This window comes from Netta rufina (genome assembly GCF_964035555.1).
Source record: "Netta rufina genome assembly, chromosome: 1".
Taxonomy (NCBI): Eukaryota; Metazoa; Chordata; class Aves; order Anseriformes; family Anatidae; genus Netta; species Netta rufina.
Window position 1 is genome coordinate 22,497,210 of NC_140123.1, and position 13,038 is coordinate 22,510,247.

At 40.5% G+C, this 13,038-nt stretch overlaps 1 protein-coding gene across 1 annotated transcript in view; it reads left to right on the forward strand.

Moving 5' to 3' along the window:
• The window catches only part of MTUS2 (microtubule associated scaffold protein 2), a gene marked incomplete at both ends in the record, with an annotated part of 168,973 nt that overhangs the window by 17,515 nt on the left and 138,420 nt on the right, over nt 1-13,038 (forward strand). Inside the window, one exon of the mRNA XM_084281481.1 lies at nt 509-715. Within this exon, the coding sequence (XP_084137607.1) occupies nt 509-715 (207 nt within the window). The remainder of the gene's footprint in view (nt 1-508; nt 716-13,038) is intronic.

Sequence of the window (13,038 nt, forward strand, 5' to 3'; positions counted from 1 at the left end):
CTTTCAGCAAAATATGAAAGAAAGACTTCAAAGAAGTATTTTCTTTGATGGAATAAAAAGAAGTCCTGTGTCCTTGAGGAGGATTGTTGGTATTCTACAATAGCTTCCAAAACTGGAGGCTATGCAATGACGTGTTTGTCTCAGAGTCTGAGTTTCTTTTAATTGGCACATAAGAAATGTAAAATTAGAAAGTGATACAGCATAAAAGAAGATAACTTTTTTTTTTTTAAAAGTAATGGACTTGAACTACATTATTTGTTGGAATTTTGACTTTGTGCCTCATGGGTTCTTGCTGTATTTCACATTTTAAAAATTATGGCAACCTATTATTGTTTCACAGAATTACTTTTTAATAAAGCAAAGAATAAGACATTACTGCAGTTTGAGCTGCCCTCAAAAATTGTATTCAGTCTTTTACTGACTTTATGTAGTTAGTTGCTACAAGTAGTATTCCCAGGTATGTCCCAGCTGAGTTTAATACAAAATTCTTTCTTTTTCCTTCTTTCAGTTGATCTTAAGAAAGGCCCATGTCCAAATGCTGCAAAGTCAAATCTCCCCAAGCCATGTCAGACTGGACTTCGTCCTCCAAGTTATTCGCGGTTGCCAGCGGCTAAGCTGGCAGCATTTGGTTTTGTCAGGAGCTCAAGCGTATCCTCCGTCTCCAGCAACCAGTCAAATGACAGTGCTCAGAGTGATCAAAGCAGGACGACCAACCGTAAGTCCAAAAAGTGGCCTTCTTTTGGGGGGGGGGATATAAAATAGATGTACTCCGGGATTGTCCAGACTGTAGTCTGCATACAAGGACTAAATCTCTGCAGAATTCACTGATCTGTTCTATGCCACTGAGATGTGGGTTTGGTATCTTGATTTCCCAGAGTAATTCTATAAAATATTATTAATAATAGATGAATAGTTACTGAATGTACATTGCACATAGAAGGAATTAGTTTTGCCTTTTGCGGAGAAAATTGTGTTGAGAGTGAACCTGAAGCATTTCTCTATTCGGTTTTTATGTAAAATACCCCTTCATACAAGCTGAAGTAAGTAAATAATCATAGCAATCTGTGTTTGGTAAGCACATTGCAGCCATGGAGAACAGTTTAGAATATATATAATCCAAAATGAACAACAGAGTCTTTCTCATGTATTTTTTTTCTGTCTCTTAATATGCAGAATAATAAACATGTTTTAGAAAATTAATGCCGTTGGTATAAAATGTGATCAGAACTGATGTCGCAGCTATTGTCTCATCTCCAGACTTGGAAAGATCCCTTGGCTGAAATGTCATTTCAAATCCTATTTTCTGTAACGACTGTTAATTTTGTTAAATCCAAAATAATACCCACCGGAGTGTGCAGTCCTTGGGAAGTGTGCACAAGCCTTGGGCTTGCAGCAGAAAGGGGGATTGAGGGATTTTCATGCCCGTTTTTCTTGCTTTGAAGACCAGATCGAGACTGAACTGTGTCAATATCAAAGCTAGTGTTATCAGCTGGGGAGGGATGCAGACAGAGGGACCAGGTGACATAAAACACCAGAGGAGACAAGATGCTGCAGGCTCCAAAACCTTTCACTGTTTGAATAATGCAAAATGAAAGACAATGATAAGTAAAATGAAAGTAGTTAAAAGCCCTAAGTATTTTCCCTCTCCTGTCTTATATGGAATCAATGAAACGTAGAAGTGTCAGAACTCCATTGCATTCTGACTTTTCCAGTGTTTCCAAGCAAGCACTTGTATCCTTGTTTTACTCTTGGACTGATGGCTCATTTCTGTTTAGTTTCTACTGAGCTTTACTTTGAAAGTAGTCAATCTCTTCGCTTTGCATTTTCACCCTACATCCTAAGACTTTGGAAAGCATTTCCTTTTTTTCTGGTGGTATAATCTTTTTGTCTTTGATTACATAAAGGCATTGTTAGGGATAGAATTACCTAGTTGCTTATTAGTTCTAAGCTACAACTCTGCAAGAAATGTTGTCTAGCAATTTCAGGTGTGAATCTGAAAAGAAAACACCATGTGTAGTTTTTGCACTATCCTTGAACATAGCTGATGCAAACAGGTACATTTCATACATCTGAGAATTCTCTGAAAGGAAAATGCTCTAAACTGTGCAACCTGAAGCAGCTGATCTCAGTTCAAATACTGTACAAGAAGCACTAGTCATCTGAGACTCAGAAAGCTACATTTAGCTCTTCATTCGTCTTAAAAGAAGTTGATTTCATTTGTGTATTATGTTGTATTTTTGTATTATATTTGTACATTAAGCCCTTAAAATCTGAAATCATATTTCAATCCCCATAAGAAAGTGGAAGTATGTGTTGAATACATTTTGTTGCAGTCCGCTTAGTTGAAGATGATAACCATCTTTAACTTATGATTACAATTTTGTGAATGACTTCTGCATGTTGCAAGAATATCTCTGGATGGATATGAAAATTACCCAGGGGAAGTGTTCTGCTGGTACAAATTCATGTAGACATGAGCATGGCCTGTCACCTGATGAAAACTGGGACCTATCATTTCTGCTTTTGCACACAAATTAGATAACTCATCTAAGCAGTCGTCTAGTTTCCCTCCACTCCATGGGAGAGCAAGAGAATGGACGTCTCCAGAGGGCCATCTGCCTGACATGGTTTGTGACATGCACCGCTGTTTGGCACAAAAGGCACAACTTTTTAAATTTGTCTTTATTTCCAAATGGATAATGCTTCTTCCTGGACCCGGGGTGAGAGAGCGAGAAGGGGCTTTTCCAAGGGGGTGAGTGCACACCCTGTATTTGTGGTGTTTGCCCTTGGGTAAGTCATCACACAAGAAGTTACCAAACATCACCCATTTTCTTTGTATTAAAAGCAACATAATTCCCATTAATCACTCCTGATAGGACACCTTTCTTTCATGCATGGCAGAAAAAATATTCTCTACATACCAGCAAAAAATATTCTATGTACCAGCAAGAGTTAAATTAGGTGCCCAACACCCAAGGAGCACAAATTAGTTGCCTTCCATTCTGCTACAGCTTATTTAACACAGATCAGCAGTGCACTTCAACATGCTTGGAAAGCAACTGAAGAGTGGTTGTAGAGAGAAGTATTGGCTCAGGAATCTTAGCATGACGTGTTATTCCTTCCTTTCTCTGTCTGCTGGAAGAATGGTTTTATTTAAATTAAATAAATAGCTGATTCTGTAGTTACTACCTGAGATCGTGTCTTTGACTAAATCAGGCTTAGCAAAGGGCAGGGTAAAGTTTTACTGTTAATTTCCTAGCTCAGTAGGGTAGAAAATGCAAAATGATCTAGCTTCAGAAATCTTCAAAGATACATGATAACACAATTTCCTATTTAAGCAGTATCTCTGCATGTCAGAGAGACAGAAGTAATTGAAAACATCTTACAAGTCTGCATATGTTATAAATAGAGGGCCTGCCACTGTTGAAAGTGAAGGGGCTCACCTCAAGATCTTATATCTGCCAGAAAAAAAATCACCATGTACTGGCAGTTTCTAAAAAGCAGATGGCTTTAGCCGGGTGGGAGGAAAACATAGGTTTATTCTGGGGGCAGAGTGTTTTATGAGAAACAGTGATTCTTTAAGAGGTCCTGGTGTGATCCTGTGCTTGCTTTTCTCTCCACTGCCAGATGTCTCGTGGTGTTAGCTCTTCCTGAACTCGTGATTCTTACATTTCTTTTCAGCAGTCCCAAGCGGTGTCTCTTTTTGACGTATTAATACCGATGAAATGCTGTCTAGAGAGCAAAACCACACTTGTTTAGAGTAAGGAGACATGATGTTTGTGTTGCGGGGAAGTTTGTTACTGGAGTTGCGATGCGGCAGCTTTGTTTCTAACCAGATTTCTCCCCTTCCCCTGACCTTTCTGCAAGCAGTAAGCCTGGATGTGGCATAGAGCTTGTGCTGTGCTTCTCAGCTGACTCTTCCTGGCAATAGCCTCGTATTCTTACTGACTCAATTAAACAGATTTGCAGTGGTGAGACACTGCCCTTTTCCCATGGTAGGGACAGGGCAGGCTGTGCAGCGCTTGCCTGCTTGCCCTCTGCTCTTTCTTGGACTCTTGTCCCTGTGGTATGTGTATAAGCGAGGCTGTGGTTCACTGATAACAAACCAACTTCTACTGCCGTGCCATCAGCTGCTTGTCAGGATCAGTTGTAATGAGGCTCTGCTCCTATGGGGTCCTGCCCAACCATGTGTGGCATCCAACATCTGTGGCATCCAGCCTGTCCAGCCCGTCAGCAGCTTCTGGGGCAGGGAACTGACCTGCAATGCAGGGTCACTGCTCCATCTGGTCATATAAAATCCATTTTCTGGTGCTTACATATTCTGTGCACAGGGCAGCCAGAGTCCATGAAGCTCTGTGAGGATGGATAATGGTGGCATGTGAGGCAGCTTCTCACCTTGCTGAAGGAGGTGGGATGCAATGACAGAAGCCAAAGACTGCTCCATTTTGAGAGATGAAGATGGGTGCTAGATGATCAGGAGAGCTGACCACGGCAAAGCACTTGCTGTCCTGCCATGTTCAAAATAAAATGGTTTAAAAGGTTCAGGGCAAACACTTTGCTTCACGTGCTGAAGAGCAGTTGTGTTTGAATAAAACATCTCAGAGAAACAGAAGCAGCAAGAGCTTGCCGCACCATATCAGAGGGGGGGCATTCTTTGTTGCTGCAAATGTTTCTCTCCACTCAGTGCAGAGCAAGCAGCTTTCCCTGCCACTTTCACACCTCCCACCCTGTGACTTTCCACATGAGAGTATCTCTGTACCAACCTGCAGCAAGGCTCTGGTGAGGTCTTGATGTCTTCTGCTGGTACAAAGCCACAAGGTCTAACACTGCTGCATCTGGCTCAGCTCGCGACCCCGACAGCTGACCCCCCAGATTTGTACTGTGCTGCAAACTGGCTTTCCTGTAACATCTTTGTTCAAGGTGACCTGAAAAGTTCACATTCACCCTCAGTTCCTGCCCACTACTTTTAAGATTTAAAAATGTATAATCTTCTAAACTAATTTTCTTTATTTATGCAGAGGCTTTTTTGTATGTCAAACAACTTTTTGATGTTGTTCACTTTCTAAATTGCCTAGAATTGAAAAACTCAGGTACTTTAAGAGGGGTGTAAGTGCTAAATATGAGAAAAATATGTGCGGTGCTCCAGGTGGGGTCTCATGAGAGCAGAGGGGGAGAATCCCCTACCTCGCCCTGTTGGCCATACTGCTTTTGATGCAGTCCAGGATACGGGTGGCTTTCTGGGCTGCAAGTGCACATTGCCAGATCGTGTTGCATTTTTCATCCACCAGTACCCCTAAGTCCTTCTCTGAAGACCTACATTCTATACACTCATCACTCATCCTGTGTTCATATTTGGGATTGCCCCAGCCCAGGTACAGAACCTTGCACGTTAACTGCATGTTGTTCATATGGGCTCACCACTCAAGCTGCCAAGGTCCCTCTGGAGGGTATCCCTTCCCTCCAACATCGACCGCACCACACAGCTTGGAGTTGTCCACAAACTTGCTGAGGGGGCACTCAGTCCTACTGTCCATATCACCAACAAAAATGTTAAATAACACCAAGAACACAGTCCCCTGAAGGACACCACTCATCACTCGTATTCCAAGTAATTACTTCTATGCACTTGATCAGAAGAGACTGTAATGTGGTGCAAGCACCACATAGGAAACACTTCATTAAGCACTGTGGAACAGTTTGATGTGTGGAGCAGTGCAAGAAAGAAGGATCGTTTAGAATGGGTTAAGGTACGATAACTGCTATGGGTTTTGGAAATGGAAAGATATAGCTATAATACCAGGAAATACTTCTTAGTCATGAGGTCTACTAGTCTGTTAAATAATCTTCCAACTCAAGTGATGAAAGCCACGTTGCTTAAGATTCTTAAAATAGAATAATAGCCTGGTGTTAAAGACAATTCTTCTCTGGTGAGGTGCTAGACTAAAAGACATAATCCTGTTCAGTATCTTCCCACAGTTCTGAGTGCTGAAGCAATTTATTTTCAGGTAGAGCAAGGAAATTGTGATGAGTATTTCAAAACTTGTATTAGTGTCTCATGACAGCTATTTTTTTTGTTGTTTAAAATTACAGAAATATGAAACTGTGTGTTTTGTGTAAACTTCCACAATCCCTTCTTCATCAAAATAGATTTCACACTGGTTTGGGGTCTTTCATTGCTTGGCCTTTCTAAATGCTGAGTTTCCATTCTAGTAAGCAGATGTCAAAGTACATCGGATTTGGGTGGTTGCAGAAATGAGGAAATTAAATTGAGCACAGAACTCTTGAAAAGACAGCTAATTGTCTCCAAAAAAGTAGAACATCCCAAACTGTGGCATGGTGGACAGATACAGCAATCACATTTCTGTGGCTGATTTTCTGATCATTTTTCTACATAATAAATTACATTTTTTTCCTTTTGATCCTGTTCTTGTATTAACATTTTGATGGAAGAATCACTTTATACCATCACTTTGCTCTGAATAGAAGTGAAACAGAACAGTGCCAAGTTAGGATTTTCAGCTCTATGGGCAAAGCATCTGGAAAAGTGCAGTGTGTCAGCCAGGAGCAAGGGCTGAAAAGACATTTTAGATGCCTTCCACTCTCCCAACATTTACTTCTCATACTCCATTTCTTACTGCTGTGGAAAAAAAAAAAAAAAAAAACACACTTCAAAAGTGACTTGGAGGTACAGGCACAGCAGACTCTCTGTGTCTGCAGATCTTGAAACAACAGTGATGATGTATAAATTGTCCTTTAATTTCAGTGGTGCCTGTGAAAGTATTTAAAGTGCGATAATACTTTAATGGTTTAGATAATGTTTTTTCTGTTTACACGGATAACCTCTTTCACTGCATGTCAGAGCACTCAGGATGAGGGAAGCAGTACCACACTGTAAGGATCTGCACCACTCTTCCCTGCGATGAACAAACAGGGGCAGGGAGATCAAGCTGGCTTGGAAATGCAGAACTATTTTTATATGAAGACTCCAACATGAAACATTTGAGGGGTTTGCAAATATTCCTTTCCTGAGCTGAAACATTTGTCGCACCTGAAAAAAAAAGCATGAAATTCAATTCTGCAAAGTCTGCTTTTTATGAGTGAAGAACAGTTGAAAAATTTTGCCAAGCTCTATTGCCCACTCAACAGAGCACTTAACCTCGATGTTTGTTATTGTAGTAAAATGCCATATAAAATCTGCATTTTTAGAGGTAAGTGGACCAGTCTCAGAGATGCTGTGCCTGTGTGCTAAAATTGTCCTGGCTCAGACCTGGCAAACCTAGTTCCAGTTTTTGGCACTTATTTCTGTCTGGCTTTTCAAAAGTGACTTAAATGATCCACCTCACTTTTCCCGTTTGTGAAATGGGGTGGGAGGCTGCAAATGGTTGTACAGGTCTTGGATAATGGAGTGACAAAGAGGCGATGGATAGTGACAAATCCTCTTTCCTGGCCCACTTCCACGCAGGATTATTTAGCTGATTACAAGTGCCAAATTTAGTCGCTGTGACTCTTAGTGTTTAAGCTCTAGAGGGTAAAAACCAGTTCAAGCCACCGCACACTGGGCTGCCAGACACTGGTGTCACTGGACGGGGAAGAGCATCACCCAATGATTAGATTATTTCCATCACAGGCACCCAAACTGCCTCTTTCCTTTGACTCTATGGGGAGATGTTGGCAGGTTGATTTATTGATTGGTCTCGAATGCAGCTACTGTAACAGCCTGCCGTGCTGCCCCTACACTGGGCTGTTTCATCAGCCTCTTCTTTCTCCCAAATAGTGGCTGTTCTTGTTCTGCCCTGGTCTGTAGGAGAGCCTCACCACTTTTTTATTGCAATACAATGGGCTTCATTCATTTTTAGAAGGATACAAAGAAATAAGTGAAGCCATTTCTAAAATAATCATTTTTCAGTATTTAAATCCCCATTTTCTAAAACATCTAATCTTCAGGGAGCCTGAGGGTAATGCCCTCTTAGAGTGATGTGAGGGGGACAGGAGGCTGCTCCCCTCTGCAAGTGGGGTTAAAAGGGAAGTGCCGATGGAGTGCAGCTTCCAAGCCTGGGGAAAAGCCACGGTCAGTCCAGAGCCTGTACCAAGGACAAGCACAGCACACTTCCTTCTGGGGAGCCACAGCACTTGCTCCAGTAGCACTTAAAATGACCTTTTGAAGATAGGAAGGCAAGCAGCAGCTGGAATATATCTGTCACATCCACATTAAAGCGCTTCTGAAGAGCAGAAAACTCACTCAATTGTCTCCTTTCCATATTCTAATCTTCCTTTCTATCTGATGAGGGGGGCAAATAGGCTTTTAGAAGTGAACCTTGTGGACATTCATTGGAATAGATTAATCTCCTTATTTAGCTCTAAGAAAAATGAAGAAAATTAAGAAATAAAGCTTTGAAGAAGTGAGATCTCTCCCCACCCCACTCCCCTTTTATTTTTTTACCTTCTGGAATAATCTGTCCTCTAATGGAATCTCAGTAAAAAGTCTTCAGAGTCTCCCACTAAAGAAGTAGGTCTTTGCCAGGACATTTGAGAAAAATCCCTCTTCGGCTTGCCTCCCTCATGTATTATCATTACAGTACATAAATCAATATTAGAAAGGGTTAATTTCAGGTATCTAACTATCGGGGCTTGTTCCTGGAGGCAGCTTTCACATGGATATTTTACTGAATTCACCTGCAGTTTTTGTGCTCTTCCAAATTCAAGCTTTTGGAAATGTAGATGCATTCCAATCTGAAAAGATGCTTCACCAAAAAACACTACATCAGGTTAAATTCTGCATTTTGTATAATCCATGAGAGCAGAGACGCTGAACGCAGCGAGGGACTCTGGTTTTAAAATACCTGAGTCAAAATGCTGCCCAATTAAACTAATTACTGCCAATGACAAAAATTATTACAAACTTCTTTATAATAGGCTTTTTTTTTTTTCTTCCCAAAGATAGCTTAGAAATAACCATTTATTTAAAGATACCATAAGTTTGATATGGTAGTTAGGAACCAATTCTGAGTCACAGTGAGGCAAAGAAACACCTGTACCACAGATTGGAATTACGGAAATTTAAAAATGAATTTTGAAATGATATTTCCCTGTGTGTAATTTCTCTTTATGGTCACATACCTGAGAGTGTTAGGTCACCTACCCTCATTTCCCTACACAAGAGGCAGATAACCTTGAGGTTCAGTGATTCTCTGAGCTCTTTCAAGAAGGGCCAAATTAAAAAAGGGAGGCTGAGACGATCTCATTGCAACCCTATTGCTAATAGTTTTTGTCAAAGGTGAAATATTATGAATTTGTTATGCACACAGTCCAATCCACTGTGTGCCTCGCCGTCAATAAACAGGACCAAAGTTAAAAGTACTGTAAATATTACCGGCAAATCGCATTTAGCCCAACAGGTTTCAGAAGCCAGAGCTGGCCTCTTCACAGCATATGAAAAATCAATTAACAAAATGTTATGCCCCTGCAAAATGAAGTGTGGATAATAGACAAAAATAAATGGGGATGTGAAAAAAAGCATGTGTACTTGTCCCTTTTGGGGAGGGAGAGTGACTGATTGGTTTAGGAGAAGCGTGATGGATTAGTGCAGGTAGGTATTAATAGTGGAGCAAAGGAAGACAAACTTCAAAGAAGTGTCTAATCTTTGATCCCATTATGAATCCTGCAGAATACTTGTGAATTCTAATTTAGTAGCAAGAAAACTGGTACAGCCAAAAGAGTGCAGTGCTATTTATAGACCAAAAACTTTTCCCATGTAGAGGTTGGGCTGGAATCTCACCCCTGACATTTTTTCCATCACACTAATCTAGTCCAAACAGGTTAAAATTGAGGTCATTTGTGTAAGTCTTCCAGGTGCTCTTGAGAATATCTGCAATAAAGGGAAGAAACAGCATCTTTTTCAGCTTTCAGTATTGCCACAAGTCCGTTAAATTGTGATCCAAGAGCTTAAAAATTGCAGCTTAAACTGACTTCCCTTCCAGCTTGCTGCTTGACAGCCTCTAGAGGCCTATGTAAGATTACATGAGGCTGTAAACAGCTAAAAATGTTGTGGTTCTTTGTCTTGTGACAGGTGCAAGACCACAGGCTTTCAATTTGGGATTTCCTAAGTTAATTTAAATGCTACAAGAAAGCTGACTGAGGTCTGAAATAAGTAAAATGAGCACTGGCAGGAAAAAAAAAAAAAAAAAAAAAAAAAAAAAGACAAAGTGAAGCCCTCCTGCAAAGAACGCTAAGCTGAATAAAATGGAAACAATTGCACAGTATTTTCATCCTGGGTGGCAATTATCACAAAACATAAGTTATTCGCACCCTAGACATCAGCAATACCACCATCAGCAGCTAGCAAACGTTCAGCCCTTTGGACATGAGGCTAACAAATCGTAGTATGCCTCCCGTGGGGCAGACTTAAGGGTCCACCTTTTGATGCCGTTGTTTTTGGAGGAGAAAGCTGCTGCTGTTCATTTTGTCTATGAGCTGCAAACAAGCCTTGGATCTGTGTTCCTTGTGGCAAGGAGTCAGTTAAGTTGGACTGCATGATATAAGTTTTTAATTTATGTTGTTCCCAAGTTCATGGGCTGCAGGTATGGTTTCATGCACTTCATGTTAACATCTCTGTGCTTACAGAAGGCTACAGAGTCAGAAGTATTTATGGAGAAATATTAGCATTTAGGATGAGTGCATAAAGTGCTCCAATACACAGGTGTGAACTGGATCTTGCCAGAATAGCAGCAACCTTCCCACACAGAGCTTGACGTCTGATCGTGTGGGGGTGAAGTCTGTTTTCCTGTGTGTGGATTCACCAAGTCATCATGAACGAACTAACCTTGCCATGTTAGTGCCATTTTAGTGTCATGTTAGAGGAGGCTCACACTGTCTGAATTGAGCTATCAGGTGTTGCATGAGCCCAGACCAGTTAGTACTTGCATGTTGTGGACCTTTCTCCAACTGAACATGAAGCTGGTCTTCTCTTTTTGTTTTCTTTTTTTGGAACAACCTTCTCAAATAAGACAAATTCCATAATTTGTCTCCATAATTTAACTAATAACAAAGAAAGAAAATAGCTTCTAATTGGCGAACAAGAATTGGGAGTCATCCCTCTGCCACACCATTGGAAAAAAGAGAAGCAATACAGTAAGCCAAGGAATGAGTGGTTTCCTACTCATCTCAGAAATAGTCTCCATTTCAAGTGCTGCGATAGTTTAGTTTTGTGTTTTATCAGTGGCCAACTTCTTTATCACACAGTAGAGTTACGCTGTCTTCCAGTCAGTCATTTCTGGAAAGGTCTGTACAACCTCCAAGGAAAACTAACTAAAAGTGAAGGAGCAATGATACATTTTGAATAAAAAGGCACGTCTTGTTCTAAATATCTTACAAACATGTTGGGACTACTTATGGGAAACCCTTCTGTTCTTTTCTCCTGTACTAAACTGTATGGATTAGGGTGGGCCAAAGCTCAGTCTGTGCCCTGAAGCATGTGGTATGACCTCCTTGGGTTTGACGAAACAATTAAGAATGCATGATTTTTAACTAATATTTTTCTCCTTAAAAAGAATATATAATTTATTTGGATCTTTTTGTAAATTTCTGCGCAGTTCTTACTACAGAACATGAGGTGATCTAGGAATTAATATTACTTCTGCAATCTGAGGAAAGGGGATTTCCCAATGAACATTATTATAATAATTTATTTAAACTGAAGTCCTATTTTTAGATGTGTCCTGGGATAAAACGTTCCTTCTCTGACATGTTCTAATGTTGACTAAATGTATTATGTACTGCAGCTAGGTATCTAAGGAATTTTAATTGTCTCAGAGGTACACAATAGCTTTTTAGAATTAGGATATTTATCACTTGTCACAGCTTGTAAATTTAGATACAGAACAGGCCTGTACACTGTCAAGCTGTGTGGGAAAGTAAGAAGAATAAGAGGTAGCGTCATAGTCTCTGTATGCCATCCAAACGCAGTAATAGCTAGTAAGTTCTAAAAATATCTAATATGTAGATTAAAAAAGCTTGAACCTGAAAGTAAGATGCATGAAAATAAATTTTAAAAAAATTGCTAAGACACTCTCTCCTACACACACAGGTCAGTCCCACTCCTTTGGGAAAGATAGCTCTGAGAAATGTGCTGAATTATGCAGGGTTTACCAGTGACCCCATGCAGGAGAGATGCTGAAGCTCAGTGGTGATGGTGGGAAGCTCTGGTGAAAGCCTGCACTCCTGAACTGTGGTCCATCTGTTGTGTATATCAAAAGAAGGTGCAGATAAAACTTCAGACTAATTGAACAAAGCCCCAAGCAGCTTGCTAAGTGATGTAAGTCAAGTTGAACAATTTTCTGCTAAGATTAATTCAGTATTTGCCACTTCAGGGCATGCCAGCTATCATGTTAAATATATATATACATATATATATATATGTGTGTGTGTGTGTGTGTGTGTGTGTATAAAATCTTGTCTAAAACATCAAAGATTAATACATTTTAAAACAGACTGGCTTTTTCATGAAGCCCACTGTAAGAGTGTTCCCAGATTTGTAACCACGTCATTTCTATTTTGTTTTAGATTGGTTAGGATGGAGGGGAAACCTTTCCATAACTGGTATCCTGCCAGTTGTCATAAGCTGGTTCCTGCCCTTCGCTGTGGGCTGTGGTGAGAGCTTCTCCAGCTCCACCTGGGCAGAGGTAAAGCAGAGCAGCAAGGTCATGCCCAGCCCTGATGTGGGTGAGGACAAAACATTGTGGGTCCTTGGCCCAGTGGGGAGAATTTCCTCTAGCAGCTTTATGGGACAGAAGCCATGCCGTAATGGTGTAAATGCCTCTCATTTTTATTTACACACTGATAATTTGGGGAATAGAGATTTAACCACTGTTGATAGAAGCACTGGTTTCCTAATGACTCTTATTGCTTCCACATGATAAATATATGTATATCAGAAGAATTATTAGGCATTAACTGAATGATTAGGCATTAACTTCATTTTTTAATGCTTCTTGTGGTCTGATACATGTCTGCACAGAGCCTCTTCTTCATCTTTTCTCTCTG